Source organism: Falco naumanni, chromosome 4 (genome assembly GCF_017639655.2).
Source record: "Falco naumanni isolate bFalNau1 chromosome 4, bFalNau1.pat, whole genome shotgun sequence".
Classification (NCBI taxonomy): domain Eukaryota; kingdom Metazoa; phylum Chordata; class Aves; order Falconiformes; family Falconidae; genus Falco; species Falco naumanni.
Window position 1 is genome coordinate 86,545,449 of NC_054057.1, and position 25,772 is coordinate 86,571,220.

The window sequence follows — 25,772 nt, forward strand, 5'->3', positions numbered from 1 at the left end:
TGGACCGATACCTGCAGACATGAACGCGCAGGCAGTCCGAATGAAGAGAGGACAACAGCAACTCATCCATTTGCTTCAGCCATTTTTTACTTAATTCCACTATTTCTTTACAATCAGCCAGAAAACTTCACTCCCAATTCAGTGGTCTTGGCAGCATCAAGAGATCTGGGTCTTTGAGAAATGTAATTGTTAACATGCAAAAGCACCAAGTAGCTCACCCTTAAACCCACCAGGGTTGTACAGTAAAATATTGGTATCGTTTGTGTTGCAGTAATATGGCTGGTGCTTACCTAGGCTTGGTCTGTACAAAAGGCAAAGATCCTGCTCTGAAGAGTCTGAGATTCCCCCCCTCCCTGCCCCCCGCGTGATCTGAAACAAAAAAGTACCTAAAAGTGAACCTTGGGCTGCATAATACTCCCTCACCCGCCAGCATGGCTGTCCCCAACAGGCCTCACAACAGGTCACAGGCTGCTCCCCTTCATCTTATTTCTCTTGAGGGAAGATATTCAAGACAAGACTAACATCATCAGGGAACTGATCAGCAGAGTAGGCAGGAGGTGGAACGTCACAGCCACAGTACCCAGAGAGGCTGAGGGTGGTGCTAGAGGAAAAAGAGGGGGCATTAGTGCAAAGAAATGAACAATTGAACTGTTCCCCCATGGGGGAGAACATCTCTTTATGCCACATCCAGGGAAGATCTTTGGCTACCTATTTCTAACTTCCACCCCTAACAGCACCACCAAGTCACAGCCCAAATCCAACACACCACAGAGGAGGAAGCTCTGGAAGTGCTCACTCAGTTGAGATGTTCAGCCAGCGAGGATGGTCTCAGTGAGATTACAGGATTGCTTCTCATATTGGACCCAGAACTTGCTCTGCAAGGCTTAAGGCTCCCCAGCAGGACTGAACTTACTGTCCCTTGACGCTGGGAGGTGACGGGAGGAGGTGAGCACTCACCAGTGCGCTTTAATGGGGCTGCGTGGATGGGTAGTGACAAGTGCCTCTGGAACGGGACCTCAGCAGCCCAGATCAACAGGCTCTGCTCTCTCAGCACAGGAGCAGCCAAGGAGGACTTGCCAGGGCCTTGGCCCAAGGGCTGCTGAAAGCAGGACTAGAGCTGTCTGGCAGCACTGCCCAAGGCTCAAATGCTTGAGCTTGGTGCACTCACTTCTCTTTTGCAGGCAACTGAAAGCACTTTGCTCCCATATGGAGTTTTTCTCCTTGCTGTAACCCAAAAATATTTAAAGCACAACAATCATAAGTCCTAACATAATACGTACTCTGAAATCTGGGCGTGACGATGTTGATGTAGCCTTCTTGTGTTCCCCCAGTGAGCCCAACATGCAGTTTATCCAGTTCTGATTGCTTCTGTGTTCGGACCCACTCCCGGATGGGAGACTTGTTCTGCCATTTCACCAGATCACCAAGATTCATCCCCAGCAAGCCCTGAACCTCAGAAGGTGTCAGGCTCTAGGAGAAATCAAAGAATTACAGATGTAAATGCAGGAATGAAAATAATACCTCTGACCAAAGAACTGATAGAAAAAGGTTTCTATTAGCAGAAGTGTGAAGATTAAGGAAGACAAATTTCTGGTGAGTGGTTTCAATTGGAACAATCTTCTCTTAGGTTATGGGAATGAACACGATTGTTCCCCAAAGACTATTTCTGTTTCCTGACGACAAGTCTCCTACTCTCAAGTGGAGGCCCCAGTGCCTGCCCAAATCACTGGGCTTTCTTCCAGAGTTGAGGATATTACTGCGAACACACCTGTTAGAAGATCTGTCACATAGCTGTGAACTGTAGTCTACTGCACGCCTGTCCCCTGCTTCTGCCACTAGTGCTTATGGGAGCCTGCTCTAAAGAAATTCCTCAGTAAGACTGGCTTAGCACCCATGTATGACCCCGAATTGCACATTTAAAAAGGTTTCAGGCCAGTTCTTCACTTTCTACTGGTCTCGCATCATTCTGAATTTGATGGAGTGACTCCTGATTTACACCAATGGACAATGCGACCAAACCAGCCACTTAGTGTAACACAAATGCAAGGAGTGAAACAATTTCAAGATTCAGCTCACCATCACAGAGTCTTTTCTTAAATTCATGAAAGTACTAATGTCCATGTTCACCTTGTCCTTGCTTAGAGCTTTGAGATCTACACCAGGAGCACCCCCTGGGACCAAAAAGAGAAAGTATATCAAAGCTTGGAAAAGGACAGCCAGCCCTCAAATGAACCGTGTCATGTATCTGTATAAGCTACAGCTATAACAGTGTCTCCAAAATTTATTAGGTTGGGGCTGCTAATAGAGTGAGTTCCAACTGCAAAGGATATGGATGCTACCTCATTTTGCTGGAAAGTATTATTGCGTTGGCCATTAAACCAATCTGTGACAATGCCAGATGCTAGACAGAGGTGGAAGAAGAGTTTGCTTAGGCTGTGAACAAATTCCTGGCTTAACAGGGGGGAAAAATAATCATCTATGTTTTATGACTTGGAGAAGGGCTGTGAGATATGGCTTAAGCATTAGCAGCTTGATTTCTCATGGATCTCGCAGATCTTATCCATCCCAAAAGTTATGAGTTGTTTTCCCTGTGATAGTCTGACAATTGATTTGGGCAACTTCAAGTCAGGTACAGAATATCTAATGCCATCTACAAGTTGGAAAAGACTGAAACTTCTAACAACTTCGCTTTGAAAATTCCCAAACTTTAGATGGTATTTGATACCTATTCACCACCTCCTGGCTAAGACTCTCTCTTTCCCCGTAACATGCTGTTGTTTTACGTACCTAGATATGGTTTAATCAGCTGATAGTAAGCAGGGAAATAGTGCTTGTCTGAGAAAGCATGTTTTGCTTTAGCATATAAGATGTCTTTCGTAAGCTGTGAACAGGCTGAAGTATTCAGAGATGCCAGTCTGCAGAAAAATGAAGATTTAAGGAGAGAAAAGGTTTTATTATCTTCAACCTGTATAAATTTTGAACTATTCTGAGTATCTCTCTGGGATTCTCTACAAAGGACAGGTGACCCCCTCTTCCCAGTAGATACAAGAGCTGTGGAGAGAAACTAAGAGGAAAAAATATAATGGCTCAGTCTCCTGCTCAAAATGATATGTCTTCTAGGTTATGATGGCTCTGATGGTGCATTGTAAGTTTATGTGTTTGCAAAGATGTAGTTAATTTCATTTAACAGTCTTTCAAAGGAATTTGAATAAAATTTAATTAATTCTCTTTTGCCTCTAGATAAAAGCATGCATGCAGACCATATCTGTTGTCAGATGAGCTGCAATAAAGAGAATTTGACTGCAAATCTGAGCCCTTCCCTGGCAGGCTTTTAAAGCTGTACACAGGTTTTTAAAGAGCAAGTACTCTTTTTTTTAATTTAAAGAGCAGGTACCACGTTGCTTCCTAGATTTCCTCTCACTAAGTGGACAGAAAAGGAAAATGCACTTGCTGATGGGAAAATGTTTTTGCGAGAAGCCAGGAGCATCATGATATTTGACTCACTTCAAGCTGTTGGAGTCTATCATATTCAGCTGGGTTGCATTTAGAAGGCACACATATTTTGTACCGATTGCGTTCAGTGCAGTAGTGTCCAAGGCATTTCCCAAGTCAACATACCGTTTAATCATTGCAGAAGCCTAGAAACATTTGATTTTTTCAAAAGTAAACTTGAATTAGAATTTACGTTTTCATCCTCAAAAAAACCCGAAATGAATAATTACAAAAATAAAACAGAATCATTTCCAATCTGTTTGTCTGGACCTCAGTGACAGGCCAATCATATCTTTGAATCCACCAAGCTAGTCCTAAACCAGCAACTCCCAAACCAGGAAGCAAATACGGGCAGGAAAGCAAACCCAAATCCCTACCTGATAATCAGCGGGCTGACTTTTCAGCAAGGTAGCCAGCGAGGCAGATGAAGTTATCTTCAGTTTGGAAACATCCTCAGGGGTGATGAAAGCAATGAGGGAGCCCAGTTTAGGGAACAGACTTACAGGATACCCATCAGGATATGTCTGTGGAAAGAATGTTGTTACTGCTTATATGAACACTCATTATCACAAGCCTGTGCTTATGGATTTATGCTCTTTGCAAAATTGATGTGGAAAACCCCCAAAGGTCTGCAAGGAATAAGAAACCAAAACCAGTGAGATTGCAGAGCACATCTGTCCATTTTATGCTTGATAGCTCAGGCAAGCAGACCCCGGCGACAGGAACAAAACCTGAAGCCCTGTGAAGTGCCTTACCGCAGAGCCCTGAGTGGGCAGCACACCTTGCAGTGGTGAAGGCTAATCAAATGCTGGGCTTCCCTAGCAGTAGCACAGCCAGCAGGCCAAGGGAAAGGATTCTTCCCCTCCATTTGATGGCACTTGCAAGACCCAGTCTGGATACTACGTCCAGTTTTGAGCTCCCTGGTACAAGAAAGACTAGCAAGTCCAGCAGAGCGCCATGCTGGGCAATGGGGCAGAAGCACACAACATACAAAGTGGGGCAACAGGACTGAGGAAGCTGTATTTTTAGTCTGAAGAGAAGACTAGGCTATATTTTTATTACTGCCTTCAACTACCTAATGGGAGATTATAAGGAGGATGGAGTCACGCTCTTCTCAGAGGTGCACGTTGAAAGGATAAAGGTCAAGAGACAAGGAAAATTCTGAATAGATATGAAGAAATATGTATTTTCACAGTAATGGCGGTCAAACATTGGAAGAGGAGCCCAGAGAGATGGTGGAGTCTCAGTCCATGGAGATACTTAAACTCAACTGGACAAGCCCCTGAGCAATCTCACCAGTAGACAATTTGACATTCTCCAGCCTGGCATTACCTCATCCAGCCGCCTCTTCATCATAGCTAATTGCTCAACAGTGAAGGGATAGGTCAGTATCTGAGGGAGGTAATTCTCCAGAGAGACGTTCTTCAGGCAAGTATGTAACTCCTCAGGTGTGTAGTACACAGGCATCAAGTCATCATTAAGAACTGTCTCTGTTATCTGCTTGCCAGGTGGGCAACCTGTTGAAGCAATTATCAAATGTGTTCAGTGTTAAATCCTTCTGCTTCTGGCTTTGAATGCTCCTGTTCTGGAGACAGACAGGTATGCAATCATGGTACCACCCTCCTCCTCAGTGACTTGCCACCAAGTGTTTCACAGTTCAGCTCAGACACATTTAGGGAGACCCACAAGCTCTAGGGTCAACCCTGATACCAGGGGGAATGTTGCCATCAAGGGTAAGAGAAAGCTCCCATACCATCAGCACGCTTATGCCTAGTAGGCAGGAGTTCTTCAACAATGGGGACCAGCTGTTCCCTTGACAGAGGTGAATCGTGTGCAAAGGTTTTCAGCCAAAGAGTTAAAACATTCTGCAAGGAAAATGTTTCATCAGGGAGATATTGCAATCCTGGGTGTACCACTAGCATAACAAGTTGCTACTCACACAGACAAGAATCTTCCTTGTTAAAGTACTATGGGCAGTAGACCTGCTGCTATAAGCCTTTCCTTGGTGAGACGATGGAAAAATTCTAAATGCTTAAACTCTATTATATTCCATGCCCCAGAAATTATTTTGCCTCCTCACAAAACATTATATAGAGTTACTACTGCTTTCCACCTCTGGTACTCTTCTGACAGTTCCAGGAAGGGGATGACAGTGATCTAGATTTGCAGTTCCAGACTGTCAGCTTGATCAGCCCTCACTCCTCATAGACCATCCATGCCCTTTGGCACCACACTTTTAAATGAAGACACTACTGAAAACACACTGGCTGAACAACCCCCATCATATTTCTTCCATACTTCCAGACCTAGGAGTGCTCCCCAAACGCCTCACACCTCTACGAACAACCCACCTTAGGGATTTTCTGCAAGATGCCATGATCAAATACAGGAATCAATCCACTGAGCTCATTCAAGGTATAAGTTGACCACACTACAGGAGGTCTGTATACAAAAATTTGCAAGGATCAGCTTTCAAGGAAGAACAACAGAAAAAAACCCCACAACTCCCTCTATGTTAAAAGCTGCCAGAATTATGTCCTTGTAACATTCGAAGTTAAGAAAATACAAGATTTAAATCCTAAAACTTCCTGTTACACAAAACTTCATTCCACCAGAGCAGGAACAATTGCTAGTAACATGAATAAGGGCAGCCGGATGGGAAAATGGCATTTAACACACACATTATTTTCTTTAGCACAAAATCCAAAGAATATCTATTGCCTACTACTGCCCTACTCAGTGCCAGGATCTCAGGGCATTTGACACAGAAAGGGGAAGTATTTTGCCTCCCTGGATGATGTTTCTGTTAGACACAGCCAGGGATTTATGAAGCATCTGTCAGTTTGACAGGCAGAAACAGAACGTTTTCTGAATGTCAGTGGCTGACAAACAGCTGGAGCCCACCTGTGTTCATCAGGACAGTCTCAGAGAAGTTTACTTAATGAAAAATTGACAAGAGGAAAGGCTTTTATAACTAGAGCAGGTGAGATACAGAAGCGACAATGTATTTTTTGGTGGGATTCCAGCCAAACCTTTCAGCTGAAAGTAGTTCAAATAGAACAATTTAAAAGGCCCAATGTAAAATCCAAAAGCAATCAATTATTCATGTTTTTGATCAAGCTGGTTGGCTGGAGTTCACTCGGGTTTTAATAGAACAATGGTTTTGTTTAAGGGAACTGTTTTGCTGATGTCAAGAAAAATTCTTACCCAAATGTAGTGTTACCACTACTGATGACATTCCTAATAGCCTCTTCTTGATCAGGCAGGAAAGATTCACACTGGCTTAAGAGCTTCAGCAAATTCCCACCAGAATTTCTAATGTATTCTCCACCCAGGTCACAGACCAGTTGTCCCAGAATCTCTGCGCTTTCCTTATTCACTTGTGTGCCAGGAATTTTCTGAAATAATAACAGACAGAAGTATTTAATAGAACTGGATGCCACCACAGAAGAGCATTCTTGAACACCAAGTTCTCCCCAGCACCATGCAGTCCCCTTGCCACGTACCAAACATGCTAAAGCCTCCAAGAGCAGCTGTTTCCGATGAGACGATTCTCTTTGCAGAATATCAAGATTTGCTTTCCCAATATTAGCAAAATACTGCCTACAGCTTCCTGTCACTGCATAGTCTGAAGGACTAGAAAGACAAACAATCCATGAATTCTAGTGAATTATATCAAACAGTTGGTCAGGTTCAAGGCTGTCCAACATATAAAGTGTACAGTGCAGTATCTTCCACATCCACAGATTAAACTCTTTGCAGCTGTGGTTCTCAAAGACCCTAGTCCATATTTTTTAAAAATTAATTTTCACCTTAAGGAATCTATTGTGAGACTCAGTTTTAAATTGTTCAAGATTTCAATACAGAACCACAGTGGGTTAGCTACTGGAACAAAGAAATCCACCCTACTGTCGGTATGATGTTGTAAGGGAAGAGCATGTTCACAGAGGCCAGAAAGTACTAAAACTGCATACTGGTTTCAGCTCCAACCAGGCACAATTAAAAAGGGCTTCATAGTGTTTATATTAATACGATGCACAGTTGAATCTGAAAGGACCTTAAAACCCTTTTGAAAGCTTTCTGCAATCTGATTTTTTTTTTTTCTCCCATAAGGAGGCCTGAACAAGTTCAAAATATACATCAAACATGAAATAGTCATTGCCTGCTAGGTTATAAAGTAATACCTCTTTTTCCCACTAAGGCAACAACATGAAAACCATAGCACAGTTACCTTAAAAACAGCAACAGGTCTTTAGGATAGCTATCTAAATCCTTGGGAATCCCATGCAACGTCACCATCTTCACTAAGCAGCTCAGCTGAAAGGACACCACAGTTTACATGAAAGAAAGAAACCAGCATGGAGACATAAGAAAAAAATGAAACAAATATAAAGATTTTACTCTGCTCCAAAGAAAGAAGGGGGAAAAAAAAAAAAAAAAAAAAAAAAAGAGAGACAGAAATCAGAAGGTTTGGTTCCTGAGAAACCTAGCCAACTGGGGTTTGACTTCTCTCTTTGGGGAAATTCTGAACTGTGGGACGGAGACCCAGGACCAGTTACATTTGTTCTAGTCCCTTAAGCTGAAAGTGGTTTTGCTCTTGCTGAACAGACCTCATTCCTACCTCCATGACACCATCAGACAAGGCATTTTGAAATACAGAAACTGACCTGGTCTTCTCCTAGCTTGACATTCTTCTTCTTCATGACTCTGGCCAGCTCTTGAAATCTTCCTGCTTCTACCGCACTGGCATCTGCACATGTGAAGCCTTGGAGGACTGACTGGGAAAGCCTGAACATTTACAGAACGCAAATCAGTCAGGCAAGGACTTCAGGAGAAAATTCAATGCTGCTCTCTGACATATATAATGACAAATATAGCAAAAATAAACCTCCCCCATTCTCGAAGCTTAGTGCTCTCCAATCTTCATCCCCTCAAAACTGCTAGTCTTGACCTCTGCGGGAGACCACTGGCCAAACAAACAATCTAGAGACTCGTAGCGGAAGCAGAAATGCAGGGAAAAATTCTCTACCCCAAGTAGTATTGCTGTATCCTGAATTACAAGATCAGTCTCCTCCCTGTGTTTTCAGTAGATGCCACACATTGCAAGTGGAGTTGTGCAGATCCTCCTCACTGAACATAGTTTGCACAGTCTGGGAGAGCACAGGGAGAAGTCCTTAAAACTTCAATACAGAAAAACTTGTACTGTGAAATCAGCAGGACACTGATGTTGCCTCCATTGTTTTTCCAGATATATAACATGAGTTTCATAATTTTTCATCTCAAATATGAGAGCTGACAAAAGTATCAACCCCACTAAATTTAATACCTGGAACAGCAGGAAGACTGACATATTCTCTGATTAGAAATGCCTTTCCCAGAAGCAGGCAGAAGCTAGGTTCCAGGTGCAATCTGAGCCAGCAGCAGCATTTTAGGAAGCAAATGTGGCTTATGGGTATATTTTGCAGCTGACACCCTGGTAAATGCCTGTGTTTGGGTTTGCATGGTATTTCCCATCTGTTGCTAGGGATTGAATATGGTGGGTCTGCCATACATACTAAAGGAAACATGGAAATTGCAATCAAAGCAAACACAAACATGGAAAATGGAAGAAGAAAAACACTACCTGCTGAAGTCAGGCTCTGCCTTTATCACATCACTGAAAAACATGGCAGCCTGGGAAGCAAAGCCAGAGTATCAGAGGTTTACCACTCTCTTCTGCAACATTAACCTGTACTTTCAGACAGATTTGCAGAGCAGACTTATAGCTCTGTAGAGGCCAGGGCTGACACTGAGGGGTAAGAAGGACACAAGCTGCTAGCATGTTACCTGTTCTCGGGTCCACATTTTACTGTTCAGGTCCTGAATATTGGGCTTCTCTTCCCCAAAAACAAGCAATGATTTTGGAACATAACTGGCCAGAGCATCCGGGATATGTTTAACCAGGTCAGCAGGGTGGTCTACACTGGAGGAAATCTTTTAAAAAACAATAACAAATTGTATCATTCAAACAGTGTGGTTAAAATAAACAATTGCTGGAGAAGAAATTATGAACTGGAAAGAAGCCAGGCAAATTCCCCTGCTGCATCTGGGCATTTCTCAGAGCCCTAACACTATGAAATAATTCCTGTTTGACATATTCATCATACTGGGAATGCTGCTTGGAGCTAATACCTGGGGTCCTGATGAATGGGAACGATTCTGTCTCTTATCAGTTTCCCACCTCCTGGCTTTACGCCCTAAAAATGTTTAAGAGGCCAGAAAGGAGGGACATGTCCTTTCTCCCTGCCAACGCAATGTCTCAAATTGCCAAAGGCACACCGCAGAACAATCCTGAGGTGAATGAAACCTTATTCCCCTGGCTGCTCCATTGCCCCAGGGCATGCTACAACCAGGGCCTCTGGTGTCAAACACAGTTCAGAGTCTTTCCTACCAGAAGAAGGATGAATAACCACAAACTTGAAAGCTACACATGCAACTTGAAGGCTAAAGTAATGCCGATAAAAAAGGCAGAGGTGTCCAAATTCTACACAATCACACGAGGGAATGAAATAGTGCGCTGCTGAAGGATCAAGTCTACCCTAAACAGGACTTTCTAAGCCACTTATCACACATTCCTACTCCAAACTGATACCAAATGATTAATAACATTGAATGTATTATTAGCAGTATGACTTTAAGACAATTAGAGCAAATGCGTTGTTAAGGGTTAATTTGGGTCACAAGCACTTTGCGTTAAGGGTTAATTCGAGTTACAAGCACTTTGTGTGTCCTCCAAAGCACTTCCTTAAGCATTGGCAAATCATTTTGTTAGAAAAGGAACTTCACAAAGAAAGCACCTCCACAAGATAGATGAGCTGACAGGAAGCTCACCACAAGCAATTTGCTCAGCAAAACTAGGGGAAAGGTCATTCTGGCAGGGGGAGATCACGACCTCCAACTCAAGAAACCCACCAACTCAAGAAACCCACCAACTGAAAAAGACGTGGAGATTGAGCGTGCAGACTAACGAGCATAGGAAACAAGAGAATTGCTTAATAGGAAACCGAGTACTAAGCAATGCAAGAGTTGTGTAACTTGTAACCAGAAGGCTGATGTCTTTGTTTGTTGAAACGTATAGAAATGTATAAATAGTGTAAAGTTTTGACAATCAAGGAGCTAGGCATTTGTGGGTTACCACCTAGCTCCCTACTTTGTGCATGAGAATAAATAAATAAGGAATACCTCAACTTGGTGTGTGAACTGGTGCTGTGCACCCGGTAACAAACCTGCTTATGGTGATGGACAACAAAACCATGACAATATTCTTTCTCTGAGAGCATCTTTTCAAGTCACTGGGGAGTACTTTCTGGGACCACCCCACAAAACAACTGGCTCTTCTGCCTTTGTCCCCAAAAGGCTCAGCAGGACGCTGGCTGGCAGCCAAGGACGTCTACACAGGCACAGTCATATGGACTTGAGATGCTCGTCCAGCTGCACACTCAGTTTAGCAATGACAAACACCCCCAAGGGAATGCTGTCTGGGTGTGCAGGTGTGTGTCAATGCCTGGCCCCAGGTAACCAGTGTTCTTAGCTGTGAGTCACTGGAGCTTTGCTAATTTGTGATGCCTGAAGAAAAAACAACTTCACCTTTTCCACGAATGTCATTCTCAGAGCAGATGGCAGGGTCACCAATTGCTGAACAAACTCAGGCAACTTAATGGCTTCCAAGATCACTTCTGCAGGCAGACTTTGAAGTGTGCTGCTGTTGAGGCCAGCCACCAAGCTCCCTAGCTTTGCCAGGCTCTCTCCATCCAGGATCTGAAAGGTAATGCACACAGGCATGAGTACACGAAGGGCCAAACATAATTTGCTGGCAGCTACCTATACCAAGTGTGAGGTGCATTTGTAGACCTTATTCTTTGTACCTGATAGCCAGAGCTGAGCAGTTTGTTGATAATAGTGCTGGACTGTTCAGCGGTCCAGCCACGAACTTCACCCAGGACAGGAATAGATGCTTCAAGGTCTTTATCACTGATGCTGTTTTCAATGCTGGACACAGACAGCCCAACTGCAGCCTGGCCCAATGCATGCAGGACTGCAGGAGGGAAATGCTCAAACTTGCTCACTAAAGAGGATGCAACCTGAAAAAGTCCCACGCAGACAAAAACGAAAGTCAGATAAGCAATGAGGTGAGCCTACTAGATCCTACAGCCTTTGGACATCTTAGATCACCGGACTTCTGCCTCAAACTTAATGTGATGAAGTCTATGGATGGACTGCCTCCACCCACTGAGATTTTTCAGATTTTGAAAAACCAGCCAGGCGCCACAATAAAAAAAGCAAGATGACTTACAGGACTGTACACAAGAGGAGGCATGACAGTTGAATCCTCAACTCTCATAAATTTTGTCAAGGTGAATGAAGAACTGATTCATGGGGCTGGGCAGGAAATTACCTGCAGTTCCTCTGCTGTCAAGGTGGAGGGAGCATTCTCTCTAGTTATTCCTCTGCGTGTCAGGTTCAATGGGCAGTTCTTACTGATCCTCTGGGCCAAGCTCAAAGCATCATCTCTGCTCAGGTTGCTCACTGCCGAGGGGCTCAGGTAGCAAACAAATCTGTCTGGGAGACTGCAGGTGGGAGACAAGGAGGAGAGGTTGCCAGTATGACAGACAGTGGCTCTGTCACATCTTTCTTCTTCTTCAAAAGGATGCTCTTTTCTAGTGCATGTTTTCCCCAATTTATTTTAGCTCTGATAATGCAGATGCTCCTGTCTACAGAGAGCACTGCTGTGTCATGCAAAACTGTAAAAACATGCAAGATGCACTGTTGGTCAGTAGCTGGTCTGCATGGCAGTCAGTTCCCAAGATTTGAAACCTGTGGTCTGGCCCTCCCCAAAATCAAGTGCAATGCAATTATTTAAAGAACAGAAAAACGTTTTAAACGTTTTGTGGAAGCATCAAACTTTTGCTAAGTCATGGTACCATGCTAAACCATAAGTCAGGTCAGGTCCTGTACCTTGATAAGGGAAAACCAGGTCCAGAGGTCAGTAGTGAGGTATAGTACACAGCTGTCTCCCGGAGCAAGGTGAGGTTGCTGATCATCTGTATATTGACTGGATCCCGGGCAAATTTTTGAAGCTGAGGGTGTTGACATGGGAAAAAAAAAAAATTTAGATGAGTACTTTAATCCCAACAGTCACTTGGGACAGTTTGAACAAACCTCACTTCAAGCACTAAGTTTTTTTTTCACCTGGTTTTAAAGTTGCGAGGAAATTTATTTATTGTTTTCAAGTAATACACTGGGACTTTGTTTTATTTATCTTTGCTCTCAGGGGGCATGCAAGCACCTCTATGACTACTGTAAGGCACAGAAGTGGGAGAGCTGCTAAAGGACATGACCCTGCTGCTACAGCACCACTCACACATGCAGGCACAGTACAGTCATTCACTAAACCGGGCTCAGACATCAGTCTAGTCTTGAGAAAAAGTTTGGGTTTGCTCCTCTTACCAACTCAGGTAATTCTGCAGAAGGCAAACTGATGTGAATCCAAGTCCTGTGTAAGTGCCTCTTATCACAATAAATCACAATGGGGGAAAAAACAATAACTGATGTGACTGTTCACCATAAACACACAAGAGAAATGTTCCTGCTAGCAGTAGCTCCCTGAGTTTTGGTCAGGGCAGGAAGATGACCTCTCAGGCACAGAGTATTTTGCACACTACAAGTTCTTCATCACCATGATGAGCCTGCACTTACTGTTAGTTCATCACCAAAAAGCTGCAGGTCTCCAACAGTAGCATGCTCCAAAAAGGATCCAAGATAATTTGCAAACCAGGCAGTGGAATTCAGACCTGGAACAGCTGCACTGTAGCATTTCTGGTTTGATCCTGCAAAACAGGCAGACACCATAAAACAACAGACTTGCACTGTATCAGGAAATCAGTGGAGACTGGAGATTTCTGAATGCGGAAAGGCTGCGGTCTGTCAGAGAACTTAGCCAACAGAGAGCTCCCTAAATGCCTCTGATCACACATTATGCTCAAATCCACATGTTTGTGTGTTCACATTACAAATGCACATGGGACAAGACAGATGCCTCATTCTTTCACAATCCTCCAAATATTTCATCACCAGTCTCTTTCTTCTTCCCTTCAAATCTGCCAAAAATTTTTTGCAGAACATTACGGTTTTGCATGCAAGCTACTGCCTGGAGGCAGGGGAGTGTCTTACCTGGGTCCCTTTTCTGAGCTAACTTCTGAGCTGAATTCTTAAGCCCTCAGAACGAAATCCTGCACCATTCTTTCACAACAAAAGCAGTAAATGTACAGGATGTAAGTCGGCATAGGACCGACTGCTGATTTATAAAAATCCTGGATTAATAAAGCCTTCAGGCAGGAAAATTATTCCTGATACTACTTATCACTGTCATGTTCCCAGCCTATTTCCATTGAAAAGGCTATAAATTCACAAAAAAAAATATCTGTAAAGCCTCAGCCCTGTAACAGATCACAGCTAATGTTGTAGCATACATCAGTGGCTTAAAGTATTCTGCTGTTTCTTAAAGAAAACCAAGTCATTTACCATTCTGGGTGAGATAGTATTTGATCCCAGCATAAAGATTCCTCTGTTCTTCCACTGGAAGGTCAGAGTATATGCCATTCAGAGCAGCGACTCTAAAGATGGATAAGGCAGACATGTCAGACACAGATGAAGTCAAACCTGGCAGGGTTGGATTCTCACAGAAATGGCTGTTACCTGAAAACTGGTCTTATCAATCACAATTTTCCAAAGCTACCAGTTGGCTTCCCTTCACAACAGCCCCTACGATCACCTGGGGGCTGCACTGCCAATCCTGCGATATTGCTTTGGAAACGCAGTGCTATCAAGGTCATTGCACACGGATTGACCGATGCAGAGGTCTCCTTAACAGGGTCAGGAGGTGTGTTACAAAGCCCTGTTGAGAGCTTCTCAGAAACCCTGCCTGGGCCTCCATCAGCTCGCAGTGCTTACAGGGTTTAGCCGCTTGTTTTGGGAGGCTGGAGTAAGGGCCCCTTTCCTGCCCCAGCGATAAGGACTGAAACAACATTTGTGTTCAGTACTTACATCATCTGAAATGTGTCACACAACACATTTTTGGTGTGGAGGCAAGCAAAGACCTTGGGCTCAACCAGGAATGGCTGAAGCCCCCCATGGACCCATTGAGACAAAACAGGCAGGCTCTCAATGTCGGGTACTTGCAACATCTTCTCCCACAGGCCATTAATGAAGATCATGTTCCACTCGAGAGAGAGGGGCACACGAGAAAACTGAAGGCAAGGGACGAGAAGAAACACATGAATCCAAGTGAATATGGACTTCTAAATGAACATTAACATAAATCCATTATGAACAGAATCACCCCTAGCAATATTCTCCCCTCTGGATAGTGACTCTTCCACCATAGTAATATTTATGCAATCAACTACAGTCAGCCTGTAATGCACATTGGAACCCCAGGTCTGTGTTGCCACTGCAAGTAGCAACAGCTAACCTATGTGAACTCATGGTTGTTATTTCTGTCTTCCCAGCTATTTTTAACAGCACAGAACTCCGCTGCATTGGTGGCGATCTGCTGATTGAAACAGTGCCCTTTTGAAAACAAGGTTTTGTTAACATAAAAAATACCATAATGTTAATTAAAGCCCTCCACTGGCGTTAATGTTACAGGTGAACAAATAGTTGGATATGTGATACCCACCCAGTGGCTGAACATAGTCAGAGCAGTTAAAAGCTTCTTGGCATCATATTTGGAAAAGAACAGAATGGAGTATTCTGGATCCATAGCACTGGCAGGTTTAGAGGCAAGGCAAGAATATAAAGATACGAGGAAATCATCCTGAAGGTCCTGGAGCCACGCATTCTGAAAAAGGAAAGGAAAATACATATAGAGATAATAAAAGGTGTGTCATATTTAGAGATGCTGCAGTATGCAATCACCTTCAGGTCTGCTTCACTAGCTCACCTACATGTGAGCATTCAGCAATGCAAGGTGATGAAATATGTTGACAGAAGAGTCAGAAGAAAGTCCAACTTCCAGTGACTTGAAGCAAGTCTAAACTTATCCAGTCCCTAACGCTGGATCCTTCTGTTACCTAATCTGTGCTCACCCCAAGCAAAGGGTGGCTTTAAAAATCTTTATTCAAAATAGTTTCCCACCAAAAAAAAAAAAAAAAAAGACCATTTGATCAAAGTGGAAACTTCCATAGGGAACCTTCTCATTGCAGAAACATTTTTCAGTGAAAAAAACCAAACAAGAAACACATCAACAAATATTTGAAGAAATAACAACTTTCTCTTAGAAACATTTATAGGAAAATACAAATCATTGTCAATTCAATTGCCATTACTGGCAGCACAGCAATTTAAGAAATAATGACAAAAGCAGGAAAGGAAGTAAACCTGAAATATTCCAGATGACATTTTCCACACTGCAAACACTTTTTGTTGTGCTTTTACCGCTTTTTATTGTTGGTTTACCCTGATGGACCAGGGGCACTTTCATGCAGAGATCTGTTTCAACGCTATGATGCTGGTTTCTAAGAGCCAATTTGTTTTGAAAATCTTTGTCCCGCCTTCTCACTTGAGAGGTTTGGAAAAGACAGCATCCCCCACTTCCACAGACAGCCCCAGACAGGCCTCCATGGTGGTGCAGCCACTCCTGAGCCGCATGACACAGAGCGCATGTTGCCTCAGAAGCTGATGTTGCCACAGCTCAGTGCTCTGGATGGTCCCTGTGTGTTTCACCCCATCCCTTCTCTCAGTCTTGTGAGGGAAACCCTGACAAGCTTTGGTCGCTCCATTCACAGCTGACGGTGGGACTGCTTTTAAGATAGAAATGGCACTATTGTCAGGAAAACCAAAACACACTAGCTCATGAAAAGAGCAGGACTGCCATTACCTGTGCACAGGCATATTGACCGAACGTGAGGCTGCAGGGGGAGCCTTGGCCACGGGCTATCTTGAGAAGCGTCTCCTGGCTGACGCTGGCGGGGAAAAAAGCAAAGACATTACCTCCACACCAGCTGCCCCAGACCTGTGGCAGCTGGGGGCAGAACTGGCTGGGAGCTGGCACTCCAGTCAGCAATACATCTGCAAATGCAGGCAAGGAGCACAACTGCCCGAGCCCAGGCAGCCAGGGAAAGGCATCTGAATGCCCCTGACCACATGCCCTTCTTCACTGAAGTTTTGTTCATCTGCAGCAGAGATGGCTAGTAGCTACTCTGGTGTAAAGGGTCCAGTCCACACATTAAGGAGCAGGAACAATGCCAGGCAGCCATAACAACAAGGTACAACCCACATAACCAATACAGAAGAGCAAACAAACAACACAGATGATGAGAATTATTTGCTGGCACCATTTGGGAGCAGGGAGAGGATACTTTTAAATTGTTCAAATTAAGTTCAATGAAGGCTTGAAGCAGACCTGTTTGAGTCTTAGCCCCCCACCACCAGCCAAGCTAATTTCAGCACCAATGCCAAGGTTCTTGGAGCAGTAAATCCCCTCCACGTCAGGCTGGCTGACACCAGGGACTTGCCCCAAGAAGCCATTCTCCCTTCACTGTTTCAATGAGCGCAACTAGAGCTCTCCCTGCCCACAGGCAACCCCAGGACTGTGTGGGGAGACAGATGCTACACCTGCTCTCAGAGGCTTTCCTCTACTCAAAGTGGCATCCCCAAAAACCAGTATCACTTCCAAGGAAAATGCTGCCAAGACAGTTTGCTGATGGTTCACATACCTTTTCACTGAAGCACACACAGCAGATTCTGATTCCACAAAACAGAGAGAGAGAAAGAAAGATAAAGGAAATAAGGCTATGTATACAGAACCATGTCTGAATCTTCCTTATGGAGATTACTTGGTAAAAACTCACCATTGACAGGGGAGCTGGAGCACTGTGCCGGGAGAAAGAGAGAAAAAGAGATGATCTTATCATGCAGTTACAATGGTAGCACAACATTATTTGTGATCATTGCATACGGAGAAGCAAGTTAGCTGCAACCATTTGTACTTGGAACTGGCCTGAACACACCCAAGTGCCCAGATCCAGAGCTCCCATCTTGCCATGCTAGGTAGTTGCCATCTGCAGAACTGCTATCAGTACTGGCTCTGCACTTCAGACAGGTGGAAAGTTCAGGGTTATGCGAGTCCTCCCATCACTCAGGCATGAGGGTCTATGTGACTGTTCCGAGTGTGGCCGATGGGTGCCACCTTCACTGAAATGTCTGCTGATGTGCTTGCACTGAAGCCCTGCAAAGAGCTGGAAAAGCCATCCCCACTCCACTTACTGCTTGGGAGACAGAAATGGGAAGGGCACTTACCACCCAGCTCCATGCTCAGTGCACTGGATCTGGCTTATAGCAACAGATTCCCATCAATGCGCTGCTATCAGGAAGGGGCCCATGCTGACCACCAACCCACACATGATTGCAAGTAAAGACATGGATGACACATTTTAAATACATGAATTTGCCTTACCAGATACGTCCCAGCAGAAGTTGCAGCAGCTACCGGCCAACCTGGAAGACAATGTGCCATGATTTTAGCAGCAAATCCAGGACAAAGCTCGCTCCCACAGTCAAGCCCCCAACTGGCTTAACAGACCCTGAACAATCACTCATCTCACCACATTATTTTATTCCTCATTGTTGACACAGTATTTCACAGAATTATTTCTGTCAGACCTTTCTACTATTACCTCTTTGATTTTATGACAGCTGGCTGGGTAAGCAGACACCAAGCACTCTTCTATCCACCCCAGGCCAGTCTGGCAGAGGACAGAAATGCAGTCAGTGTCTTATGATGACGTGAGGGATCGCATGAATCTCTGTCCCCATAGAGGAAAAGGCAGCGAAAGGGGCAGAAACACCACTCTGGGTACAGTCCTCCTCTCCAGGACTTCCCTGCCCAGTATTCCTTGTGCACCATGGCTAGCCCACAGTCAGCGTTCAGCCTGGAAGGCCAGGCTCACCATGCTTATACTTCCCTATTGGTTTGAGCTTTGCAGCTTCTACTTGTTTCTTACAGTGTCCCCATCAACATGTCAACTGTAGTCAAGCCTGGGTTGTATTTCATACATTTTTCCTACTAAATCCTCAACTGGAATAAAAATCACCCTGTGCTGCAGAACTGCACAGGACACAAGTAACACCAGTGTACGACAGCTCTTGCACCAGTCCTGCCCAAGAGCTTGACAGGGATTTACTGAAATAAGTCAAACTGTCACTGCTGGCTCTTGGCAGGTCTGTACAAGCCCTCCACCTGTCTCTTCCTTGTTTCCCAACTTTTACATTGTTCCTGATGGCATCTTACATCTTCCCTGTCATTGCCATGAAGCTGCAAAGGTGGTGAAATGCAAGCTTAGGAAACCAGTAACAACACAGACTCAAATCTCTCTGGCATTAGTATTATTTACTTCAGATTAGGAGCCTGTCAAACTCAGCATCCCGTGCGTACAGAAAAAAGGGAAGATAGAGACTTATCACTAGCTTCTGACAGGACAGAACAAGTGAATGCAACAAACATTACCTGAAATGAGAGGCAGGGAGAGGGAGAAGACAATGGTTAGAGGCTTCTGAGGTTACGCTGGCAGGCTGATTGTCTTAATTTGCTAGCACTGAATCACTGCACAGTTGTTTCTGTCAGCGTGTTTCTCTAACAGCATACTCAGGACTCAGTTGGTCAGCACTGTCACCTTCACCCATCTCCTGGGGCAGCTGTGCCTGGCCTCAGCCCACAGCGAGGCACCAGGGCCTGCAGAGGCATCTGCCACAGCTGCTCCTCACCGCTCTCACCCACCACCGTGCCACACAGCATGCCCAGCCTGCACCATTCTCCTCCCACTCCTTTAGGTACATCCTCTGACCCATCTCAGCATATGGCAGACCACAGCAGGTCCAGAGTACCCCCACTTCTCTGCAGGCCTTGTTCATCTGCTCAAGGAGTAACACAGCACTGAAAGTCTGGCATCTATCTCTCAGCAGGGAGAACACCACCACCATCAGCGACTTTGGATCAGGCACTATAACAGCTGACAGGAGGCCGAAGTGGCTACAGAGATCACCCCCACCCATGTCTCACCTCCTGGACCCATGGACTAGCTAGCCCACAGACGTGTGGCACAGCTCAGGTTCAGCACAATCACTCCATGGCTCTAAAGCATCAGTGACCCCAGTCCTCCAACCCCCTAGGGGAAGCACGGTCAGGACTGGTGTTACCTACAAATATTCAGCCAGAAGTGACTCATGGGGGGAAATGTAGAGAGGCCGAGCCCCAAAACCCAGAAGCAACCTCCTGTGGTTCCTCCACCTCATATGGCTGAGGGACAGGGCTAAGCTGGCCCAGGCCAGTGTCAGTCACACACATGGTGATACTTGGGCACAGAAATCGACAGGATAGGAGACCCTTATCATGGCACCGTGATGGGGATGAGAAGGAGGAAGGCAGTGGCTTTCCTGAGTTTGGATGTGTTCACAAGTCCAATCATCTGCACTAGGAAGGGGATTATAAAATAGCTTGTAGGGATAGATAAGTCTCTAATTAGTATTACAGCTTTTTTGATAGCTGCTACACCTTTCTGATCATTGGATTAATAGAGAACTGTCATTAAGTAACAGGCAAACAAAACATAGGCATAGCTGGGCAAATGCAGTGCTTTCCTCTAGCCCTAACACACATTAACTTTACCCCTAGAGAAAGCCCCGAAAGAGTTACCAAAATCATAACCCAGAATTGAGTGCCAGAGGCTTGCCCAGCCCCAAAGCCATGCTTCCCTGCTTGCAGACAAAGCCTGGCTGTTTCCACCAGCCAAGCCCTTTGGCCCCACTCTTGGAAAGCTCTTTATGTAGATGTTTAACTTCAAGCATGCAAATTGTCCCATTGACTCAAAACAGCAGTGTTCAGAAACACCCACACGGGGAGGAGGAGGAGGAGGGGGAAGGGTGGCTTCTCCCTCTACAAGATCAGAGGGGACCCCAACCTACTATCACAAAACCTCTCACTGTATGACAATAAAACCTTCATCTCACATCATCGCAACAAAGGCTTTGGACTCAGCTCATGTCACGAACCACCTAAGATATGTGCACATCACTCGGGGAGCAATACCCTTCTAAACACTGCTTTCCCTCCCATGCTTGTTAGTGCACAGGCACACCAGGCTGTGGTGAAGACTTCCGTAATGGAAGAGACTGTGTCTTTCACCTGTCTATGCTATGCTGTTCACAGTTCAACTACTCTCCACAGTCCCTCCTCCTCCATGAGGGCACTTCTGTGCCACAAGGCTGCTGAGCGCTGCCCAGTCTCCTCACTGTTTCTTTACAGCAAGGCCATTCACACCGATAGGGTGGCACCACTATGCTCAGATCTCCTATCCTTCCCTTTCAGAAACCTGTGTTTTCTTCTCCCCCCTTTGGTCCATCCCCAAAAGGGCAGTGCATGCAAGCTGTTGGATGCAAATTCTCTACAAGCTTAGAACATTTCTGATATTCTGCCCTTCCTCCATCTCCAGTTATCCAGGCCATTTACAGAAGAAGATGGGTAGATGGATGGGGGCGAGCACGGCCCACAGAAATGGTATGATTTCCAATGGCTGCATGCTGAGCCAGTGGCCAACATGAGAATGCACCACCAAAATCACTGACCTGCCAGTCTTAAAAGCAATTGCATGAAGAGCCATTAACTTTTACAAGCAACCTGTGTACTTCTGCTGGACAGAGATGTCCCTTCTTGTACACAGTTAATAGAAAATTAAAAAAAAAATATCACATTTTCATCAGGGCATCCATAATATATTGGTCAGTTTTAAACAGCAACGACTGCTTAATTAAAGAAATAAAGAGAAAAAGTTATCTGTTTAATTGTTTCCCTGCCTTCAGTACTGATAACTAAGCCTACTGCAGAGAAAATGATGGTCCTTTTAAGTAGCTCTTGCCCAGCTGGTGGCTCATTTGCTTGTTTGTAGTGTTACAAGTTCACGTGTTGTCATCAACATTCACTGAAAACATGATCCCAAGTCAGGTAAGGAAGAAAGAATAAAACACTGACACTTTCTGAAAGAAACAAAGATCCTGCTCGGGAATCCCTTACTACCTAAAAAAAACAAAGCAGGGGAATATAGAGGCGATTAGATTCAGCTAAGATTATTTCTTAAGTGCTTTCCCAGAGACACCAGGATACTCCAACAAAGGGCAGTGAGCAGACAGCTCTGCAATGTCAGGAGGAGAAAGAACTCCACAATTTTGTCTCTCCACCCTGTTTATTACAAAACCCAATTCATTTTGGTTCACAGATACAATAATAAACAAGCATAACTAAAGGCTGGGATTTAGAGCAACCGCCAAAGTAATGTTCAGTGGTCTTTCAGCACAATTTTCCCTTTTGAGGATTATCTCAGCTACAGTTGCTGGTATGGAAAATCCTCCCAGGACACTCATCACTCTCACAGTAATACTCACCAACAAAAAGGAGGAAGCGCAGTCCTGGGAGTAAAGGCAGCATTTCTGCAAAGGTCTTCAGAGCACCCACACATGCAAGGAATCGCCTTATTTCAGCCAAGAAAAATCAAACATGAATAATACTTAATTGCAAAACCAAACTCAGAGTAGGAAAGCTAAAAGGTGACTGTCTCACAAGCAAACTAACACACGCCAACAACCTACACGAAACCTATCTGAAACCAGACCCAAAGCACACAAAAAACTACTGAGGGTCTGCTATGCCTGCAAAAGCACGGAGCTGCATGCAGAGAACTCAGGGTTAGTTAAACTAGATTCACTGCTACCAGCACCCTGAAGTTAGGCTCCCCTCTGGCAGAGGAAGTTAAGAGCTTGCACAACCCACTCGGATGGTTAACCGTGGTGCTTACCTTCAAGCCGCTAGTTGCCAGGCACTTAGTGTGCAAGCTATGATCAGAGAGGGCCACTTTTCACTGAGCAACCCGGGGCGTGTCTCTGGCTTCTCAAAACTGCATCTGAAATTACAGGATGGATTTGGAGCCCTGTGCACACCTGTAAGTTCTTGAGAATACAAGTGTTTAGCAGCACAAATAAATGTGAGTTATTTGTTAATGCTTGTAATTTCTAGGATACAGGAGGAAATGCTGAGCCCAAAGCAAGGCTAGTGCTCGAGTGAGCAGGACAAGAACAGTGCATAGGTGCACTCCCTCCCTGCCTGGTACAGGACACGTTTAATATTTACAGGAGGCAACAAAAATAAAGCTGTGCTCCCAGGACGGAGCTACTCTAGCACCACCTTTCTCCAGTTACTAAAGAAATATCTGTCATCAGGAAATTTTGCTTCAGTGGAGCTTGAAATGTTTGGCCCTTTTCCCGACACTTCTGTTTACCTCAGTCATCTCCACCCGGGAAATCCCAAAGAGAAATATGTGGCAGCTCCTCTGCTGACCAGCCAGGCCATTTTCAGATCACAGGTATGGAGAACTGGGAACTCTGCTCCAGGCTCAGCGAGGTCAGTCAACTGAAACACAGAGCTCTCCACTTAGGGCAGAGGAATCAGGATAGCTGAATAAAAAAACCACAGCCCTGCAGCAGGCTAAGGCTAGGACTGATGCAGGCAAATCCCATAGCATGGCCATCTGCCTTATTTCCTTCATGAACCTTTCCTTGCTCACAGGTGCTCAGAGCACCCTGGCCTCATGCCAAGGTGCCCAGCATCTGCACACAAGTACATCAGTATCCACTGTAGCAGCTCGTTAGCACTCACAAGGACCACAGCAATGAGACCACTGAGCAGGAATATTATTAACCAACGGCTCTAGAACTGTAATCCCAGAGATCCCTGCCTCCCTATCACCAAAAGTGGCCTTTCCCTCCACAAACCTTCATTTATTTCCTTGCTGCGAAGATCCTAAGACATAACTTCATGGGCTTTACAATTCCTGCAGGTTGCTTTATTTTTAAAACTAAACAACATTCTTATTAAAGAGATCACAATTAGTTTTCAGGGGTCTCTATGCAGTAACTGCATGCTGCAGGAACTGAGGAGTGGGTTTGCCCTGCTCCTTCAGCTGAAACACCCGTGGTGGTGTTCCCCATGATTTCCCCAGCCCTGTGCACATCAGCAGTCAGGGAGATCTCCTGATTTTGACTGAATTTGTCAGCCTGTCAGCACTTCAGCAAGAAAAACTTGGCAAACATCATCTGCAAGAATAAAAATGAGACCTGCTGCAGATTCTAACAAGGGATGGATATTAAATTACATTCCACCCATTTCAGACTTCTTTTCACTGATTCTTGGATCTGAACCCCCAGGTCACTAAGAAATTGCCCCTAGTAATTCTCTCAATTTCCCTGGATGCAGCAGAGTAATTTTGCATCCTCAGATTTGAAAAATATTTGTTTGGTCACTTTATTGATGCTTTGCAAGACAAGGTTTTCCACAAATCAGTTATGCCCCTGGATTAGGCTTGCCCCATCATGCCCACCTCTATCTCATGTGTTTGTGGCAACATGGAGAAAAGCCAGTGTTGACTCACAACATCACCTCTGGCTCTCTCCACACTCCTAGTTTTCTTACCACACTTAACATGTTTATCAGCTATCTTGAAAACAGTGCAACACTGATTCATAAATGCAGTTTGTCTGACTCAGAAGTGCACAGAATGCCCAACATGAAAGTAACTCTCATCAGCACCCATCCTAAGCTACCCAAATCTATATAAACTTGAAATGCATAACTTTGTAAAGAGTCAGATTCACAGGCTCATAGTTCAAAGCAAGAAGCCTCTTCTCCAGGATATCCAAATGAGGTGTCCTTGAGATGGATGGGGACCCTTCCATCATGTTTCAAATACCAAAGCTTTCAATGCCTTGAACCTTTTGTAAATTCCACATTGCAAGCAGGTGTCCATGGCAGAGGGTCTGATAGGTACCTGTTGCTGGGAAGCCCTGGACATGCTGCTGGACAAACTGTGGGTCCATGTAGGAGTCAACCAAGAAAGCAACAAAGACCATGTGGCACAGCAGGGCTCTGCCATCTGCAACCTATGGCTCTTCCCCAGGGTGTCGGGAGGTGAAACACAAGAACAGGAGAGATCTGAAAAGCAGAAAAAAACAACACCGAGCCTCAGCCATGGATGAGGAAACCAGGGGAGGCGGCAAGCATAGTGTCAGGATTTCCTGCTTGTGTCAGCCAGGAAGTCACACATAGCCAAGGAGTGTGCAGAGCACCCCTGTTATGGGGAAAGAAACCAGAGTTCACAAAAGCAAGGAGGAACTTTCAACTGTAAATAAACTGATACTTTTCTAAGGTCTGTCCACAAGGTGGCTGAGTAGAAGAATCCAGTACCTTCCATTTGCATTTACCCCATAGCAGCTAAGAGCCATGAGCACACATCCAAGAGTGCTAGGTGTGGTACAAACAAGGTCTTTGAATCAAAGAGCATACAGTTGAGGAGATGACGACAGACAGAAGAGCTCAAAGATGAGAGGACAGGCAATTATTTCAGCATAGCAATAGGTGAGCCACTATCATTTCTGCATGCTTCATAGCAAAGCAAAATTCTAGTAATTACGTAGAATAAGGCTCAAGCTGATTTGTGGTACTGCATCTGCTCTCATAAGCCTAAGCGAGAGTTATAGCTCCCTAAAATAGGCCTCCAGCTAAAGGATTTTTACCTTTTAGATGTGATGCCACATCCAGATTCACCCCTTTGTAGCACTGAAAGCTGGGAGCAGCAGTTTGGCCTGTTGCACGTTTTCTTGCACTTTCCAGATCCCAGCTTGGCCCAGCCCAGGGACACAGCCACATTGCCACAGGAGGCTCAGCACTGTTTAGCATGTCAGTGCTGTTTTCAGAGCAGGGTAAGATCACCCTGATGGATGGAAAGAGAGGATAATGTCACAGTTGCACACAAAGTGGCACGACTCTGGAAAAGCAGGTTTTATGTCCATAATTCAGCAATAACCTTCATGCTGACCAGAAGGGATGTGGTCTAGGACCTTAATTCCTGTTATCTAAATATCTTTAGCAGCACAAAGTGATCCAGGTGGCAACCGTGACTAAGCAAGAATGAAGTATTCACAGCCCACACCTGGGCAGACAAGTCTTTCAGGGGACAGAGCCTAGCACTCCCTCAGCTACCACCTTCCCAGACACAGAGCCCTCCCTGTCATTAGCCTCATCTGCACCATGTTCCCTTCCTAAGCACTGCTCTCCCCACCCTTTATGAACTTTTCTAATTTTACAGCATCAGGCTTCTCAGCTGCAGACAAATCAGAATACTGAGCATGTAACAGGAATGCTA

General features: G+C 44.8%; 1 protein-coding gene across 2 annotated transcripts; it reads right to left on the reverse strand.

Moving 5' to 3' along the window:
- Positions 1-65: 65 nt before the first annotated feature.
- LOC121087463 lies at positions 66-24,551 on the reverse strand. 2 transcript variants are annotated; one of them, XM_040592504.1, is made up of 31 exons: positions 24,399-24,551; positions 22,854-22,984; positions 22,374-22,478; positions 21,964-22,049; positions 17,987-18,027; positions 17,382-17,403; positions 17,247-17,274; positions 16,409-16,493; positions 15,209-15,370; positions 14,575-14,777; positions 14,053-14,144; positions 13,228-13,358; positions 12,487-12,608; positions 11,927-12,098; positions 11,397-11,612; positions 11,119-11,289; positions 9,319-9,465; positions 9,116-9,165; positions 8,160-8,280; positions 7,724-7,809; positions 6,999-7,128; positions 6,700-6,890; positions 5,844-5,934; positions 5,246-5,357; positions 4,825-5,009; positions 3,870-4,016; positions 3,505-3,638; positions 2,788-2,915; positions 2,077-2,171; positions 1,281-1,470; positions 66-601 (listed from the first exon to the last, which is right to left on the reverse strand). In XM_040592504.1, the coding sequence occupies exons 4-31, from the start codon at positions 22,004-22,006 to the stop codon at positions 507-509; spliced, it is 3,390 nt and encodes a 1,129-aa protein (XP_040448438.1). In that variant the 5' UTR covers positions 22,007-22,049; positions 22,374-22,478; positions 22,854-22,984; positions 24,399-24,551; the 3' UTR covers positions 66-506. The 2 variants fall into 2 exon arrangements, with proteins under 2 accessions (XP_040448438.1, XP_040448439.1); XM_040592505.1 differs by lacking the exons at positions 22,374-22,478; positions 22,854-22,984; positions 24,399-24,551 and having other exon boundaries at positions 21,964-22,330.
- Positions 24,552-25,772: the final 1,221 nt, after the last annotated feature.

Bases quoted from the DNA above. Each gene is read 5' to 3' on its own strand.
- LOC121087463 (XM_040592504.1), bottom strand. From the start codon at position 22,006: ATGCTGCCTTTACTCCCAGGACTGCGCTTCCTCCTTTTTGTTG. The intron at 5,010-5,245 runs GTATGGGAGCTT...TTGCTTCAACAG, and splicing joins TAGGCATAAGCGTGCTGATG to GTTGCCCACCTGGCAAGCAG. The intron at 4,017-4,824 runs GTAATGCCAGGC...TTCTTTCCACAG, and splicing joins TGAAGAGGCGGCTGGATGAG to ACATATCCTGATGGGTATCC.